Here is a 17333-nt window from a genome sequence, read left to right as displayed (position 1 = left end):
GAATTAAGTATCTTTAGTTTGTTTCTCATCAAGCCATGAGTTCACTCACCTTCAGAATATATAATGATTGGGTACGTAGTTGTTTAAGAATATTCATACTTAAAAGACCATGCTTTAGAATTAAGTATCTTTAGTTTGTTTCTCATCAAGCCATGAGTTCACTCACCTTCAAAGTTAATGGCAATGCTGATTTAGTTATGATGAATAATGAATCAGTCCACCCAAATGGAAGTGATCAGACGATGGCCCCCACCTCAAGTGTAACTTCGGTGGCCTTAAAGATTTATGCCATTCTGTAACTTTTGCTGCTAGTCGAACCACTCTAATAAACAGTAATATGCTCTTAACCTCAACAAAGAAGACAAGATTAAGGACAAAAAATGGATCAAACACAAAAGCTTCAGTAGCTGGGTGTGTAACCTCCCAGGTTGTAAGGATTGTACTGGTGCTGCATCTTTGCCATTCCAAGCTGTCCTTGCATCCCATCCCTTGCATACTGCTGCCACATTAACTGCTCTTCCACCAACAGCTTCTGCTTCCTCTCCATCTCCGACATTTGCACATACGCCGGTGGTGGCACTGTCAGTGAAGCTGCAAATGGGTCTGAAGTCGTCATAGAATTTGAACCACCCTCTGATACTGGCGGTGCTGGCAATGCCAGCATTGCTGGCCTTCCGGCTGACCCAAGTGCGATGCTACTCGCACTCCCACTGGACCCATAACCCGGACCCGCCATTGCTGCCGTTGTGGCAGACTGTTTGTACATACCATCGAGCAACAACATGTCAAAACCGCCAGCAAGTGTCGTTTTCTGACTTGACAGATTGCTCCCCGATTGAACCAAAGCTGTCTCCCAGTCTGAGGTCTCATCATTGAAGGCCTCCCACGCAAGAGCTGGAGTGTCATTTGTTGCCGGCGGTTCATAGCCATCAAACAAGGCTAAGGCTAGTTTATCTGCATGTTCGTGGCTTGTGATTGCATCGTCTCCTAAATTCAATAAATCACCCTCGTGTTGTGTAACTTTGACTTCTTTTTGTTCCTTCGTTTCTTCCTTTTTCACTTCCTCGAATTGGGCATCATTGAAAACCTCTGGTGGGGGTAGAGCCTTGATCTCGTTCATTTCGTTTTCCCTTTGTTCTGCAGCCTCTTTAACCTCCTCCTTTTTCTCTTCTAGAGACTTTGCTTTTATGCTTTGAGCCAAAGCCGACTTGTCCCGGATGAACTCGTCCATCACCTCAAGTTTCTTTGGAGTAATCTTATCAAGCTCCGGGAATTCAGAACAACGTCCAATCCCAACAGTCTTGCACCAGTCATAAAACATTTCAAGCTCGTCGAACTGCTTGCCAAGGCGGCAGAAGATCTCGTAGATCCTCACGCATTCGCGGACCTCCAACTCCATGAAACGGTCGATCAAGATCCCCATTATTTCTGTTATGTCATAATATATTTGAAAACTCTCTTTCACAACAGGGTAGAGAGCCACCATCACAACCCGGTGAATCTTTGCTGCACCTGCTTCAATCCAAATTACATGATATTCTCGATCTAGTATATATGATTGCATAACGAACATAATTTGGTTAATCTTGAAGGAAAAGCTCAGACGATGAAATGACCTATTGATAATTTTACCAATCGTCACTCTCATCAGACACAACTAAACCACCTCAAAATAGAGATAAAACATACAGTACTGGGCTGTTCAACAGATATTAATGGTTTGATAAGGGAGAATTTTGAGTTTTAAAATAAATTATTAAAATATTATATTTTAAGATACCGCTTTAAAGAATTATACAGTTCTACCATTTCTCTCCGACTTGAGATTGCGCTTCTTATCTCGTTTCGATGTGGGCATTCACACGTACAGAATACAATACAAACCTGTAGGTTGACAAGCTAAGAAGCGCTGGAGGAGCTGCTGCAAATGCTGTGTCCTAGAAAATATAAGCTCCGTCCTCATCTCATGCACTGGAGTGGCTCTTGAACCACCCTGCTGGCCGGCCTCCTCAAATTCCTCCTCTTCAAATCCGAACGCACTGCGATTCCCCCGCCGGCTTTGCATCCTAAATTCAAGCCGTTCGTCGAGGTAGAGTGCATACGTGCGAACAAACGAGGAATAGTCCCATGAATGATTGGATTGGGAAGAGTCACGAAAGTCCGACATGTTGAGAACACGAGTCCCGCGTCTGGTTGCGAAGAAGATCTCTTGCTCATACGCAGGGTCACCCTCCGATAGCAGGCGCTGAACCAACACAAGCGTCTTTAGTGCGACGATCCAATTCCTGGTCTTGTCCAGGCGCTTGGAGAGGGTGTTGACGCAAGCACTTATGTGCGCGCGCGAGTAGCATGTTAAGCTGAGTATCTCACGAATATGCCTCTCCTCTCCTGGGACTTCATCATGTCCGGTTGCCTTCACAATTGCCACCTCGAGGTCCGCCAGCGAAGTGCTGCTTGCAACTTTTGCAAGCCCAATGCTGGTCTTGTCCTTCACAGCTCCGAGAGCTCTTCTGATCTTGCTTTGACCCATATGGAATATTTAATGCACAATGGTTTTGTTTTTCTCTTCTTCTTCTTTTTTTTTTTTTTTTTTTTTTTCCCTTTTTACAATTATTGAGGAACGATCTGAGAAAAAACACTTTCGTTAAGATTAATCCAACGATTTGGAGCGACAATGGAAAACTTTCATGCCTGCTAAAAGTGAATGCATGCATAAGAGACACAAAACATGATACAAATGCGTCTATGTCATGCGGCCGTGAGGATAAATATGAAATGGAATGCTGTTCTACCATTACATGAAACGCACACACAGATACACCAAAAATCAAAACTTCCTTACCCAGCAGCTGCTGTCAAAACATATATCGTTCAATGTCCAAGACAAAGGGTGCCGAGTAGATCAAAGAGAATGGGAGAAGAAAAGGGAATTTTAAGAAACTGGGTAAACCAGTACGTACGTAGCGCAATATTCTCTTGATCTCCTCTCCTTCTTTTGTGTTTGTCTCCTGCTCTCTCCCTTTTTTTCCCTTAGTTTCTTCGTTCCCGATCCCAAACGCGAAGCTTCCACACGCCCTTTCAACGGGCCATGCATTGGCCGTTATTGTAGCATGAAAATCTGGGCATTCGCTGACAGGTAAATGGCTGATATGGCAGGCAGGTAGGTCGGTATTCGATGGTTTTAGCACGTATATATCTTCCCTTGTTATTTTTTTATTTTTATTTTTTTGGTGAAAATACTCCTTACGATTGTCAAGTGCCATAATTATTCCTTTGACCTTTTCAATGAAGCTGTGGCCACAGAAAATCTGCTAATTAAAGATCAATGGAGTTGTGATCTTTTCTGTATATATTTTATGTTCAGAAACAGAAGGTAAATCTGTCAGTACGGTATATAAGGTTGAGTTGGCTTTCAGAATTTTGAGACAACCGACACAGAATCTAAACAGTACAGTGCCAAACATACTCTGTAGTCTGTACTCTTCTCCTACTAAATAAGTGCAACTTCTTCTGGAATTGCATTAAGATGATAAATGAATATTTATAATTATATAATATAAGGAAGTTTCGTTTAATTTATTTTAATGAATAAATATAAAATTTATATAATAGTAATAATTTTTTTTAATAATTAAACTAATTCTTTTTAAAAAATTAAGGGTGTAATATTTACCCAATTCATAATTATATTTAACATTAATTTTAAACAAATATAACTCATTATGGGTGTTTGTATCTGATCACATGTGATGTAGTATTAATTAAATTTAATATTTTAATATAAAAATTTTAAATATATGACATATTGTAATAAAATTAAAAGAAATTCTATTCATTATTTTTATACTATAAATCTTTATTTTTATTTTTATTTAAATAAGTGTGTAGTTCACGAATAATGGGCTCTAATAGGCTGCTAATTTAAAACCCTGGGCCCAGATTCAGCCTATTTTGTACGCCAGTTCAGTTAGGCCCAAACACCATTATCAGCTGTATCTCGGATCCACAATAACCGAAATAGAGAAAAAAGGATAAATCTTACGGAATAAGAATAAGCGAGGAAAGCAAGCTCACGCATTGACCAGGTTACGCCGAAGGCTACTCCAAATACAACGACAATACCAACAGCAACTTGCACTTCTTCCGCCGCTCTCTCTTTCTCTCTCTCTGACTATCTTCCAAAGGAAAATCAAACCCTGATCTTCTCTTCTTCAGATCTGCGCCTCGTCTCCACTGGTACCCCTATTCTTCTTTGCCTTCTATTTTTTAAGGTTTTACTGATTTGTATTTTACCTTTTTTCAAATAACTTTGTCTAGTTATATGAATCATATTTACTGCCTTCGGAGTATTGATTTTCCATTAAATTATCTATTTTTTCCATATTCTTTTGTGTGTTCTTTCCTGTATTAAGTTTCAGATAAGAAAATTTATCCCTTCGGCTGATTTTGGATAATTAGGGTTTTTTTTTTTTTTTTTTTATAAAGGCTGTAAATTCTAGAGACAAAGAAGCATTTAGGTCAGGGTTTAAATTAAACAATCCGATCAAACTGTATCTTGTGTATTTTTCTTTTTTCCTTGGGGATTCTGTGGACAATTCGGGATTTTGCGGCTTTGAGGCCTTTTTGGTTTTCTACCAAGCTAATTATGTATTGGGACCATGCGTCTCGCTTCTTTTAATTTATAATGAATTATTTGTGACATCTTACCCTACGAAAGTGGTAATGGAAGGTGCAATATAGGTTTGGGCTAACGGTTGTGATGAGTTTCTTGAGATCGATGGCTGAGATGGGCGATATATGGTATTATGGTTATTAGTTTAAGATAGCTGGAATGCATAGTAACTGAAGCAGTTTCCGGACTGACTAATTATTAGGCACTCCTGGAGTATGGACACATGGTACTTACTACTCTCATCATATCATAGGATGTAATTTCAATTAAAATTGGTGCTTACATAAGCAATTTTACTTTTATGGTATGTTGTCTTAGGATGGGAATGCCACATCATTCGTACTCTGGGATTACCTAATGGCTAATACTTTTCCAAACTCGAGGGGTTGGGTCTTCTTAATACTTCTTTTTATTGGCACTGGGCGTTCAAAAAAAAAGCCCCGACTAATCTCCGGGGGTGTACAGGCCCTTGGAAAAGAGTTTTCTGCAAGTATACCTTGGGTAATTCAAGGGGAAGTTTTTCCAGTCCAATGACCCCTAGAAATTGTTTACACCCAAGAAGATTTGAACCTTAGACCTGAAGGGAATACCACCAAGAACAAGGCCTTTACCACTTGAGCCAACCCCAAGGGGTTCTATGTCTCTATTTGCAAATATTATACTTTATAATTGCAATAAATGGAGTAAGGGCGAGGAAATAAGATATTATACGTTGATAAAAAGCACTTCATTGGTCAATTGTAATAGATCTCAATGGCTTGAATCTCCATGACTTGCTTGTATCTCTGGACACTCATGACTAGGTGTTACTCTTGTATATGTCCCGTGTACTTGGGCTATGCCTATTTCTATCAATAAAATGTTTACTGATAAAAATAAATGAATTACAATAAATGCTGTGCTGATTTTCGTTACTGTGGAATGCCTTGGTGGATGTTGATATATTTTCAATTTTGCATTTTCCGAATGATGTGCTACCATTTAACTCATGCAAAATAAATTTCTGGTGCTCATGACTTATCATTGCTTCTTGTTCTTGAGAGCTAGTTTTTTTTGTGATCCAATTTGTCTTTATATATATATATAGGTTTGTGTTGCTTTTCTAAATAAACAATTGGGTTTTTTTTACATTTGAGTGGACTTTTCTGCAATTGAATAAAAATCGTGCAGCTTAAAATATGTCGGAAGAGGTGGAGTACCGCTGCTTTATTGGTGGCCTTTCATGGTCAACATCTGACAGAGCTCTAAAAGATGCTTTTGAAAAGTTTGGAAAGCTTCTCGAAGCAAAGGTAACAATCCTTTTATTACATTTGCAAGCTTTTTATCTGGGATCCTTTTTGTATGCATGAGATTTTCCTTTTTTCTTCCTAATGGTTATATGTACTCTTCAATTTGAATCTAGTTTCTTATTGTGTTTTGTATTTCTCCATGGAGTTGGTTTCTGCTATAGTCCTGATGAAACAAGATCCTAAGCTGAAATATAACTTTGTTTGGATAGAATCATTTTCCATGAGGTTTTTTTTCCTTGATTCAGGGAATCAGGAGGAAAATCTGTAATGTTTACCAAATACATGTTTTGATGGTCTGAAATCATTAAATCTATTGTGTTGTAACTGACACTTATTAAACTGTTGCATTTTTTTCATGTGAATTACATTGCAGGTTTAATGGTCATCAATGAGATTCTGATGGATAAGGTGTTTTTTTCTTTATGTAGGTGGTTGTTGACAAGTTCTCTGGGCGTTCCCGTGGATTTGGGTTCGTCACTTTTGATGATAGGAAAGCAATGGAGGATGCTATTGAGGAGATGAATGGAATAGATTTAGATGGGCGGACTATTACTGTTGATAAAGCTCAGCCTCACCAAGGCTCAGGTAGAGATCATGATGGTGACCGGAGCCGTGACCGTGGTCGTGATCGTGACCGTGGTCGTGACTATGGAGGTGGACGTGGATCTAATGGTGGAGAATGCTTTAAGTGTGGGAAGCCTGGACATTTTGCTAGGGAGTGTCCAAGTGAAGGGTCGAGAGGGGGCAGGTATGGGGGCAGGGATGATAGATCCAGTGGTGGTGGAGGTGGTGGGGGTGGCCATTATGGTCCTGATCGGAATGGTGATCGATTTGGTGGGCGCAACAGGGATTCCGGTAGCCGTGGAGGTTCTGGAGCTGATCGGTACAGTCGTGACCGCAGTGGACCTTATGAACGACGCAGCACTGGAGGTGGAGGTTTTCGCTCTGGATAGGAGTTATGATTGTGGTATGCAAGATAAACTGAACTTTGCATGTCCTTTGTGGTTACTTTTGGCTGTGTCTAAATTATGTCATTATGCCATTTCAGGTTTGGAGCGGAGGTGCCTCAGTTACTGTCCTCATAAGCTTCCAAGTTTCTTTGCTGGAAGCATTCTTATGAACATTGTCTGGGTGGATCTTTCTAGTATATCAGTAGTTTGAAGTGCAAAAACTGGCATGAATACTCACCTGCTTTGTGTTCCAAAAATGCTCAATTCGATGTTTTGGTCCGGGATATTGTGCTTGCTTGACATGGACTTTCGAAATTGGTCTTGTAGTCTGTGAATGCCATTATTGCTGCTGGATATCTTGTGACTTTCATGCATAGAATTCCAAATACCACGTAATTGCTGCCCGATCCTCCTTGTTGACCATATCTCAATAGGAATTGCAGAATCAGAAGCTTTTTGGTTGGATGGGTGTTTGGAGGGACCAATTCATGGGTATGTCAATGGGAGTTTGCTTCTTTTCACTTGGGGAGTAGAAGTGGTTTTAGAAGTAGAGTTCCCATTTTGGCTACCCTGTTTCAGTATGGTACTAAAAACAGGAGTCAAGCGGGTAATATATTTTTCTTATACGTGCATGGTGGTTCTTGATTCATTAATTGCTTTATATTGATGTCCTTAACCTTTTGGCAGGATGCTTCGCTATATATGCTCTTTATGGATACAAATTGGGTTACTTTGTTGCTAATTGGACATGTGTGGTTTTAATTTAAAAATTATGAAAAGTGTTTTGGCCTGCGACAAACTCCTCTTCTGCTTGGCGCACTGTTGGAGAGATCCCGTTTTTCTGGAAAAATGTGGGCAGGCTTAACTTGTTGAGGTTCTTGATGAATGCAACAACGGCTGCCCTTGTTTTTTGTTCCTTTTTCCCTCTTATGGACATATGTTCTGCAATGCTCTTCTTGGAAGGAAGATTTTTGCTCACTAGTCACCTTGTTTTTCCGGTATGTGCTATAATTAATGATTCCTCGGTCTTTGTTTCCTGAGTTCGAGATATTCATTTCACTTCTTTATCCTTGAGAGTTGGGTAGCTATCAGATTTCCTTTGAAGAATATTTTTGCCTTCACCCCTAGTTCTTTTTGTGAATTAACCGCTAAACAGGGAACGTTATACTTTCGATTCTCGTAGAATTTTCTTCCTATTGTTTTACCACATTGTTCCCAATGAAATGTTGGTCCTTTTGTATGTGGTGACGATTTTGCAAATTTTGATCTATGAGAAACTTATTATTAAATCACGCATGTGTAATTGATGATCTGTGAATCTGTATGCATGCAGGTTTGTCTCATATTTAATTCTTTTATACCAAACTTGTTGAGATACGGCCTGTGTCGTTCTTATCGATCATGTTTGTTCAAAAGAAGTAAAATTGGATGATCATTGAGTGAAGTTTTTAATCGGGAGAAAGTGATACACAACTTTTTTACAATCTTTTATACAACTCTGTTTTAAATGAATGTCATTTTTGTAAAACAATTTATAAAGGTGATATCGTTCTTCAAAAATATCTTTAATTTAAAATATGATTCTGAAAATAGTTGCACGTGTATCATTGCTCTTAATCGGGATTCCATTCGATGGATAGATTGATTGATTGTGAATCTTATAGTAATTTTGGTTCGTAAGACTGAAATAAGCATTTTATTTTTTAAAAATTTTATGTACAATTATTTTTACGTATTTTTTATTATTTGCATTTTTTTATGATGTATGAATGAGCCCAAATGATGCATCGAAGAAGAAAGGAGGCTTAACGAGTGTCTTATCGAAGTCTTTGCTAATGATTTTCGTAGCAATTTAATTAGAAAAAGGGTTATTTATCATCTTTTGATTATTATTATTTATCATTTGTTATTATTATTATCTTAGCACATTTTGATGTGATATTAAATGGTTGGAATAAAAGTAAAGGATGATAAATACCTTTTCAATCATTTGATTTCACATTAGAAGATGATAAGTAAAAGAATGATATAAGTAGTCCTTCACATTTAATTTGATTAATTTGAGATATCGCGAATAGATAAATTTATTGTTCACAAAGATCATATTTTATAAAATTAAATTCAGAAATTGATATGATTTAATGTAATATATATTATAATTTTTTTTTATTATAAATTCAAACTAATGTATTACATGTAACAACGTCAATTTATAATCGATCTTTCAACACCGAATATTAGCTCATTACTATTCCTATATATTTTCAATTCAAGAATGACTTTATGGTTTAAAATGCCTCTTTGCTATATTAGCTTCCCTTTGTTTTTAACTATAAAGTGTAAACATTACTAATTGGGATCGAGGTAGTAAAAAGAAAAAAGAACTTAATTTACATGATAATTAATTTGGTGGATATCTTTCCGCGGGATAATCAGAGAAACGTATAAGAATTAATACCCATTCTGGGATTTTGACTTGAACAAGATGTTTCTTATATGTTTCCATCACGTGGGTCCGACAGATCCTTGCCTCCGATAACACCCCAACACGAAAAGTAGACGTTAAAGAAACATATATGCAAACGTACTCCCACCCATTTTCCTTTTCTATATTCCCTTCTTGGGTTCTCTTAATTTTGGGCAATTTTTTTTCTTTACAACTATAACTTATATATATATATATATATATATATACTAGGTGGGAGTAACGTGCAAAGCACGTTTGTCTAATTTTATGAAATGATTATTTGTAAAAAATAATATATATTTTATAAAAATTATTGATGTCACTTAATAATTTAAGGCATATTGGAGAAAATAAAAAAATTAATTCAAAGTATCATATAATCCAAAATATGTTTATAACATCTATAATTTTAGCAAAGATGTATACAAAAAATTTAATAAAAGTATAACACAAACGGTAGTTTAAAATATGTGTCGTTTGATGTTTATATTATAATTCATCAATTTATGTCATCATGTAGACAATCAATAGAGACAATATTGAAATTCTTATTTTGCTGTTGGTTGAGTCGATCAGGGACAACATAAAGTTAAAACATAATCTTTTTATAAAATTTGTGGTATAATATTTTCTATATATAGCATATATATAAATCATAAAATATATTTTGAAATTGTTGGCCAAATTTACTCTTTCTTGATTAGCTTAAGGATCACAGCCTTTGTCACGTGCCTATCATAGCAAGTCCACGTATGGAATATGACTTAGCGGAAGTTACGTCCTACTACCGTGGGGAAAAAAAAAACACTTTGATTAAACACACTTGTATTATATATTATATGAGATTTTTAAATTTGGAATACTCAATAATCTGAGTTAATGAAACGTATAATACACATATATTATATTTAGGGATTCACGTCTTATGCACCTAATAAGCTTGTATATGTTAAGGAGAAAGAGAAAAATATAATAACTAATCTTTAATTACTTATTATTATATAAACTATTAAGTATTATAATTATTGAGATTAATAAATCATATAACAACATTAAATGCTATTTCTCTTAACATTTATGTCTTCATTTTATGTGCCAAACCGTTAAAATAAACGGTGTTAATTTTAACGGAAAAATAAAAAAAATCGTTAAAACAAGATTTTCCGTTTCATACACACTTTTTATATATAGAAGATATATATATACACACACGAGTTTTGCTATTATTTCCACGTATTACACACCACACTTTTTTTTATTTTTATTTTTAATTTTAATTTTATTTTTCTTAAATTAATTGAATTATTCTACTTATCATCTATATATATACTACATATTTAGAAAGAAAAAAATTTTAAACAAATAACGAAAAAAGTATAATATGTAGTCATGTGTAGAGATGATGAATAAAATTTTTCTATATATATATAAGACTTTTTAATTATAATATAATGTAAAGAAATATATTCATGCGACCATTAATTGATCAAAAGTCCCAATCTACAGAGACGTACGTACGTACGTGCATGCGTCGTATCTTTTAGTTTTTGAAGAGCTAGCCCAATTATATATAATACCGAACAAATTAATGTTCGCTAGCTGACACACGAACGATCCATCGATCGAGAATATGCATGGGAAACCACCTTATATATATATATATATATATATATATATATATAGGAAAGGAAAATGATAGCCAACGGATCTCTTAAAACATATCGCGATTCTTTGCTAGGACCGGCCAGTAGTACTGCTGGAACTCCCAACTACGAAAAATTCTTGGTTTTTGAAGGCGGATCCGATTAATGCTCTCCGCCATCTCTCTCTCTCTCTCTCTCTCTCTCTCTGTGGTACTCCAAGTTGACATGATGATCAATAAGCTCCTGGCTAGAACGTTCTTATACTGAAAATATGTTAAAGATATCATATTCATCAGGCCGCCAGGGAATTAAGAATCTTCTTAATTGGAATGATTCTAATTAAAACAGCTTTGTTCACTAACATATTCGATTAAAATCTACAACTAGATCTTAGGTTTGGAACTAATACACGTGTATGTGTGTGCGCATGCATCATGTACAATATATGGAATTCAATTTACATCATTTTCTGCTATATATACATAATGTCATTGGGTAAAGAATTAATACTTCATAAATCAATTAATTAAGTGGTAAGGAATCGTTACTTTAAACAAGTAAATGCATATATGGGTCATTCATGTTGTACGTTTGTCCATTGATTCTTTTACAAAACTATCTTCATTAATTTGGAGACCCTAGCCTTGTCTTTCAGCCACTACTGGCATGGGATTCTGAGCATCTTGAGAAGACAACAACGTCTAACTTTATATAATCTGGGCCATGCACTATATGGTATAAAATATAAATCCACTAAGGCAATAAAAAGAAGGGGTCATATTCATATATATTATTATCGTATCATCGATCAACATCTCATGTTAGCGAGAGATCAGATATCTCAAACTAGCATTAATTTATAAGGTACTCAGTACGCCTAGAATAATTCATATATATTCCCTAGTTTTAACAATATAAATGATCATGAAAAGGAGATCATCTCGATTTGCAGATCAAAGATTATTTATCTGTTCGTTTATCGATCTCTTTTTAGTTTCTACCAGCAGTTACGTACTAGAAGACCTGAATTAAGACCTAGCAGCTAGCTAGCTAGGACAGAGATCATGAAGAACCCAGAAAGAAAAAGAAAAAAACACAGCAAAAAGCGCGCGCCTGGCTAGTTATATGATCATTAGTTACTGCAGTCCAGCAGAACCAACGAGTTTGGTGAAGCCAAAAGTAACTCCCATGGCCATCCATCCCCCAATCAAAACCCTCAAAGACGACTTCACCACAGGAGCCTTCCCTAGCAGTGCACTCAACCCTCCAAACCATAGCAGGGCAAAGCTCACGACCACTACTACCACCCCGACCCTCACCGCATAATCCTTCACAAAGGCCGCCCCCAGTAGCGGCACCAATGCCCCCACCGCAAATGAAACTGCAGACGCCCCGGCTGCCTGCCACGGGTTTGGCAATTTTGCCTTCTCGGCGTCTAGCTCCGTGGCTCCCATGTTTCGAGTTCGACCCCCTCTCTTCATTTGAGCCATTTCGATGTCGTATTGTGAGTAGACGGAAACGAGCTCTCCGATGGCCATGCTACAAGCTCCGGCAACCAAGCCGGCGATACCCGTGAATATCATAGTCTTGACATCCTTCTTGACGGCTCCAACTCCCATCATTAGGGATGCCGTGGAGAGCAACCCATCATTGGCGCCCAAGACGGCAGCTCTTAGCCACTGTGATCTTTTCGCATAATCAAATACCATGATTTCCTGTTCTTGATCTTTTGGTTCCTGAATATGTACGGCCTCGATATCGAAAGGAATATTGTTGGCTTTCTTAACGGAAGCTTGGTCGGGAACTTGATTGATCGCCATTGAAGAAATGAAAGGAAAGAAATTAGCTAGTAATTAGAAATGAACAAGTAGCGCTGGAAACAGAAAAAGTGATGGAGATAGATATGGAGAGTGTGGAGAGCACACGCCCCCAGGGTTTGCTATTTATAGATGAAGAAATGGTAGTTAGTTAGCTAGAGGTCATGGGCTCTGAAAAAGACAAGGAAAACAATATAAAAAGGAATCATAGGGAAGTGGATGATCATGTGGTGGTGGATGCTAGCTAGCAATTAAGCTACTTGGGACGGGCTGACATGAAAGTGGTGTCGACTTCTTGGAATCTAATGCGTTCACACCCGAAAAGCTACGTTGGCTAGCTAGCTGCATGAGCTCCACTCCCACGTATATATACAAAGGTGGGATAGAAATTAATCAGAAATCATGTCATGTTCCTTTTTTCCCCCAATCTCTTTTCTCGATCTGAGAGGGATCGGAAGGAATTAATTGCGTAGTTGATTTTGTATTTGTTATGTTTAATTAATAGATAGATATTGATCAGTACTTAATTAATTTCTGATCTGTAAGACTACGTACTACTTAATTCACCCTCATGCAGACACTACAATAAAATTGAGATTGAGTGACGCTTTAGAATTGATGACAGTCTCCAAACTGTCACAAAAAATCAATTTTTGTGACGGTTTACAAACCGTCACTAAATCTAGATGAGAATTCGTATGACGTTCGAACGTAAGCAAATTTACGTTCGAACGTTAAAGATTTTTACGTGCAAACGTAATATTTTTTGGCGCCAACGTTCGAACGTTAATCCGTGACGTTCGAACGTTAGTGGGTGAAGTTCGAACGTTAGATAGAGTATTTCATAAATATGACCATAATTTAAATTTTATGTAATTTTTAAATAAAATAATGCATCATTTGTGAAATTACAAATTTAAAGATTGAAATTTGAAGCGCAATGATTTAATATTAAAATTAGATAAGCTAACTGTAGTATATTATATACTATATATATTATATATAATACACTATATTAAATACTAGTTAAGTATATAATATATATTATATATATAGTCTAGTGCTATATACTATACTATATATAGTCTAGTATATATTATATAATATATATAGTATATATATCCACATTATATATTATATATATAATCATTACATATAATCTATAATATATAATATATTATATAGTTAATATATATAGTATATATTATAGTATATAGTTAATATTATATATAGTTAATATACTATATATATTATTATATATTATTTATAATAATAGAGTATATTTCTTTCACATACGTTCGAACGTTAGTGGGTGAAGTTCTAACGTTAGATAGAGTATTTGGTAAATATGACTATAATTTAAATTTCATGTAGTTTTTAAATAAAATAATGCATCCTTTGTGAACAATTATTACAAATTTAAAGAGATTGAAATTTGAAGCGCAATGATTTAATATTAAAATTGGATAAGCTAACTGCAGTATATTATATACTATATATATAATATATAATACACTATATTAAATACTAGTTAAGTATATAATATATATTATATATATAGTCTAGTGCTATATACTATACTCATTATAGTCTAGTATATATTATATAATATATATAGTATATATATATACTCATTATATATTATATATATAGTCATTACATATAATCTATAATATATAATATATTATATAGTTAATATATATATATATATATAGTATATATTATAGTATATAGTTAATATACTATATATATTATTATATATTATTTATAATAATAGAGTATATTTCTTTCACATACGTTCGAACGTTAGTGGGTGAAGTTCTAACGTTAGATACAGTATTTGGTAAATATGACTATAATTTAAATTTTATGTAATTTTTAAATAAAATAATGCATCCTTTGTGAACAATTATTACAAATTTAAATAGATTGAAATTTGATGCGCAATGAAATAATATTAAAATTGGATAAGCTAACTGCAGTATATTATATACTATATATATATAATATATAATACACTATATTAAATACTAGTTAAGTATATAATATATATTAGATATATAGTCTAGTGCTATATACTATACTCATTATAGTCTAGTATATATTATATAATATATATAGTATATATATACTCATTATATATTATATATATAGTCATTACATATAATCTATAATATATAATATATTATATAGTTAATATATATAGTATATATTATACTATATAGTTAATATTATATATAGTTAATATACTATATATATATTATTATATATTATTTATAATAATAGAGTATATTTTTTTCACATACGTTCGAACGTTAGTGGGTGTAGTTCTAACATTAGATAGAGTATTTGGTAAATATGACTATAATTTAAATTTTATATAATTTTTAAATAAAATAATGCATCATTTGTGAACAATTATTACAAATTTAAAGAGATTGAAATTTGAAGCGCAATGATTTAATATTAAAATTGGATAAGCTAACTGCAGTATATTATATACTATATATATATAATATATAATACACTATATTATATACTAGTTAAGTATATAATATATATTATATATATAGTCTAGTGCTATATACTATACTCATTTTCCCACACATTTTTAACTAACATTCGAACGTTACTATTTAAACGTTCGAACGTATATGCATATACGTTCGAACGTGAAAAAATGCAAAAATTGTTGAGTACTGTGGAGTCTGGTCCATACCGCTCGAGCGGAGGCATTGGCCGCTCGAGCGAAATCAGGCAGAGTCGAACGCTCGATGTCAGCTCGACAGTGAGCTCGAGCAGGAGGAGTTCGCTCGAGCGGAGGCATTGGCCGCTCGAGTGAAATCAGGCAGAGTCGAACGCTCGACGTCAGCTCGACAGTGAGCTCGAGCGGGATGCGGAAGGGAAGTTCTCTCGACGCGCGCTCGACACGCCGCTCGAGCGAACATGCGTTTTAGGGATTCCGCCGTTTGAACTATATATATGATTTTTGCCTCTTTTGTCTGCAACAGAGCAGCTACGAAAACACTGTGGATGAATAGTGTTGTGACCCATCTTGTAGTGTGATTCCTCAATAATAAAATCCTCTGCAGCTCCCGTGGACGTAGGCAATTTGCCGAACCACGTACATCTTGTGTCGTGTGTGATTGCGTGTGTGATCGTTTTTCTCATTCGGTGTTATTTCAATTCATTGTCATCGTTTTTCACAACAATTGGTATCAAGAGCCAAGGTTCGGGTCTGAGGAGAAACGATGGCTGGAGATGAATTGAAAGTATCGGGGATCGAGAAGTTTGATGGCACGGATTTTGGATACTGGAGGATGCAGATAGAGGACTACCTCTATGGGAAGAAACTTCATCTTCCACTATTGGGGCAGCAACCGGAAAAGATCGATGATGCTAGTTGGAATCTGTTGGATCGACAGGTTCTAGGGGTTATTCGATTAACCCTGTCGAGATCCGTTGCACACAACGTCATCAAGGAGAAGACGACGGCGGATCTCATGGCGGCTTTGTCAGGTATGTATGAAAAGCCGTCAGCGAATAACAAGGTACATCTGATGAAAAAGTTATTCAATTTGAAAATGGCAGATAGTACGTCTGTTGCACAACATCTGAATGATTTTAATACTATCACAAATCAATTGTCGTCTGTTGAAATTGAATTTGATGATGAGATACGTGCACTGATACTATTGGCTTCATTGCCAAATAGTTGGGAAGCCATGAGAATGGCTGTTAGTAATTCTGCTGGTAAAAATAAACTGAAATATGATGATATTCGTGATTTGATTTTGGCTGAGGAGGTGCGCAGGAAAGATTCAGGCGAAACCTCGGGTTTGAGTTCAGCCCTAAATGTTGACTCTCGAGGGAGATCACATGACAGGAATTCAAACAGAGGAAGATCAAAATCAAAGTATAGGGGCAAGAGCAAGTCGAGGCCTGGTCAGCAGGCAACTTGCTGGAATTGTGGCAAAGCTGGCCACATAAAGAAAAACTGCAAAAACCCCAAGAAGACGGAGAATGATAGTGCTAATGTGGTAACTGAAGAAGTACAGGATGCACTATTGCTTGCAGTTCATAGTCCAGTTGATGACTGGATACTGGATTCAGGGGCTTCCTTCCATACATCTTCCCACTGGGAACTAATGAGGAATTATGTTGCAGGTGATTTTGGGAAGGTATATTTGGCTGATGGTGAGGCCTTGAACGTAGTGGGGATGGGAGACATTGACATTGCACTCCCTGGCAAGAACAAATGGACCTTGCAAAAGGTCAGGCACATTCCTGAGTTGAAGAAGAACCTCATTTCTGTTGGGCAGCTTGATGAGTGTGGTCATTCAGTGGTGTTCTCAGATAGCACCTGGAAGGTCACAAAAGGGGCATTGGTACTAGCTTGGGGTAAGAAAACTGGTACACTTTATATGACTACTGGTTTAATTGACACTATTGCTACTACCGTTGCAGAGAGCACAGCAGATTTGTGGCATTGTAG

At 35.8% G+C, this 17333-nt stretch overlaps 3 protein-coding genes across 4 annotated transcripts; 1 reads left to right on the top strand and 2 right to left on the bottom strand.

Annotated features, from left to right (window-relative positions):
* Positions 1–157: 157 nt before the first annotated feature.
* LOC122312540 (putative clathrin assembly protein At1g03050) lies at positions 158–3144 on the bottom strand. 2 transcript variants are annotated; one of them, XM_043127186.1, is made up of 3 exons: positions 2843–3144; positions 1885–2691; positions 158–1512 (listed from the first exon to the last, which is right to left on the bottom strand). In XM_043127186.1, exons 2-3 carry the CDS (start codon positions 2528–2530, stop codon positions 401–403), a joined length of 1758 nt encoding a protein of 585 aa, XP_042983120.1. In that variant the 5' UTR covers positions 2531–2691; positions 2843–3144; the 3' UTR covers positions 158–400. The 2 variants fall into 2 exon arrangements, with proteins under 2 accessions (XP_042983120.1, XP_042983119.1); XM_043127185.1 differs by having other exon boundaries at positions 1885–2625.
* Positions 3145–4037: 893 nt separating this feature from the next.
* LOC122313840 (glycine-rich RNA-binding protein RZ1A-like) lies at positions 4038–7267 on the top strand. Its single transcript, XM_043129111.1, has 4 exons — positions 4038–4236; positions 5843–5961; positions 6390–6928; positions 7010–7267. Exons 2-3 carry the CDS (start codon positions 5851–5853, stop codon positions 6912–6914), a joined length of 636 nt encoding a protein of 211 aa, XP_042985045.1. The 5' UTR covers positions 4038–4236; positions 5843–5850; the 3' UTR covers positions 6915–6928; positions 7010–7267.
* Positions 7268–11842: 4575 nt separating this feature from the next.
* On the bottom strand, positions 11843–12949 carry LOC122313863 (vacuolar iron transporter homolog 4-like). Its single transcript, XM_043129142.1, has one exon. It carries the CDS (start codon positions 12839–12841, stop codon positions 12158–12160), a length of 684 nt encoding a protein of 227 aa, XP_042985076.1. The 5' UTR covers positions 12842–12949; the 3' UTR covers positions 11843–12157.
* Between the last annotated feature and the right edge of the window lie 4384 nt (positions 12950–17333).

The sequence above is a fragment of the Carya illinoinensis genome, chromosome 6, assembly GCF_018687715.1.
Source record: "Carya illinoinensis cultivar Pawnee chromosome 6, C.illinoinensisPawnee_v1, whole genome shotgun sequence".
Classification (NCBI taxonomy): Eukaryota; Viridiplantae; Streptophyta; class Magnoliopsida; order Fagales; family Juglandaceae; genus Carya; species Carya illinoinensis.
This window is presented reverse-complemented; position numbering and strand designations above follow the sequence as displayed.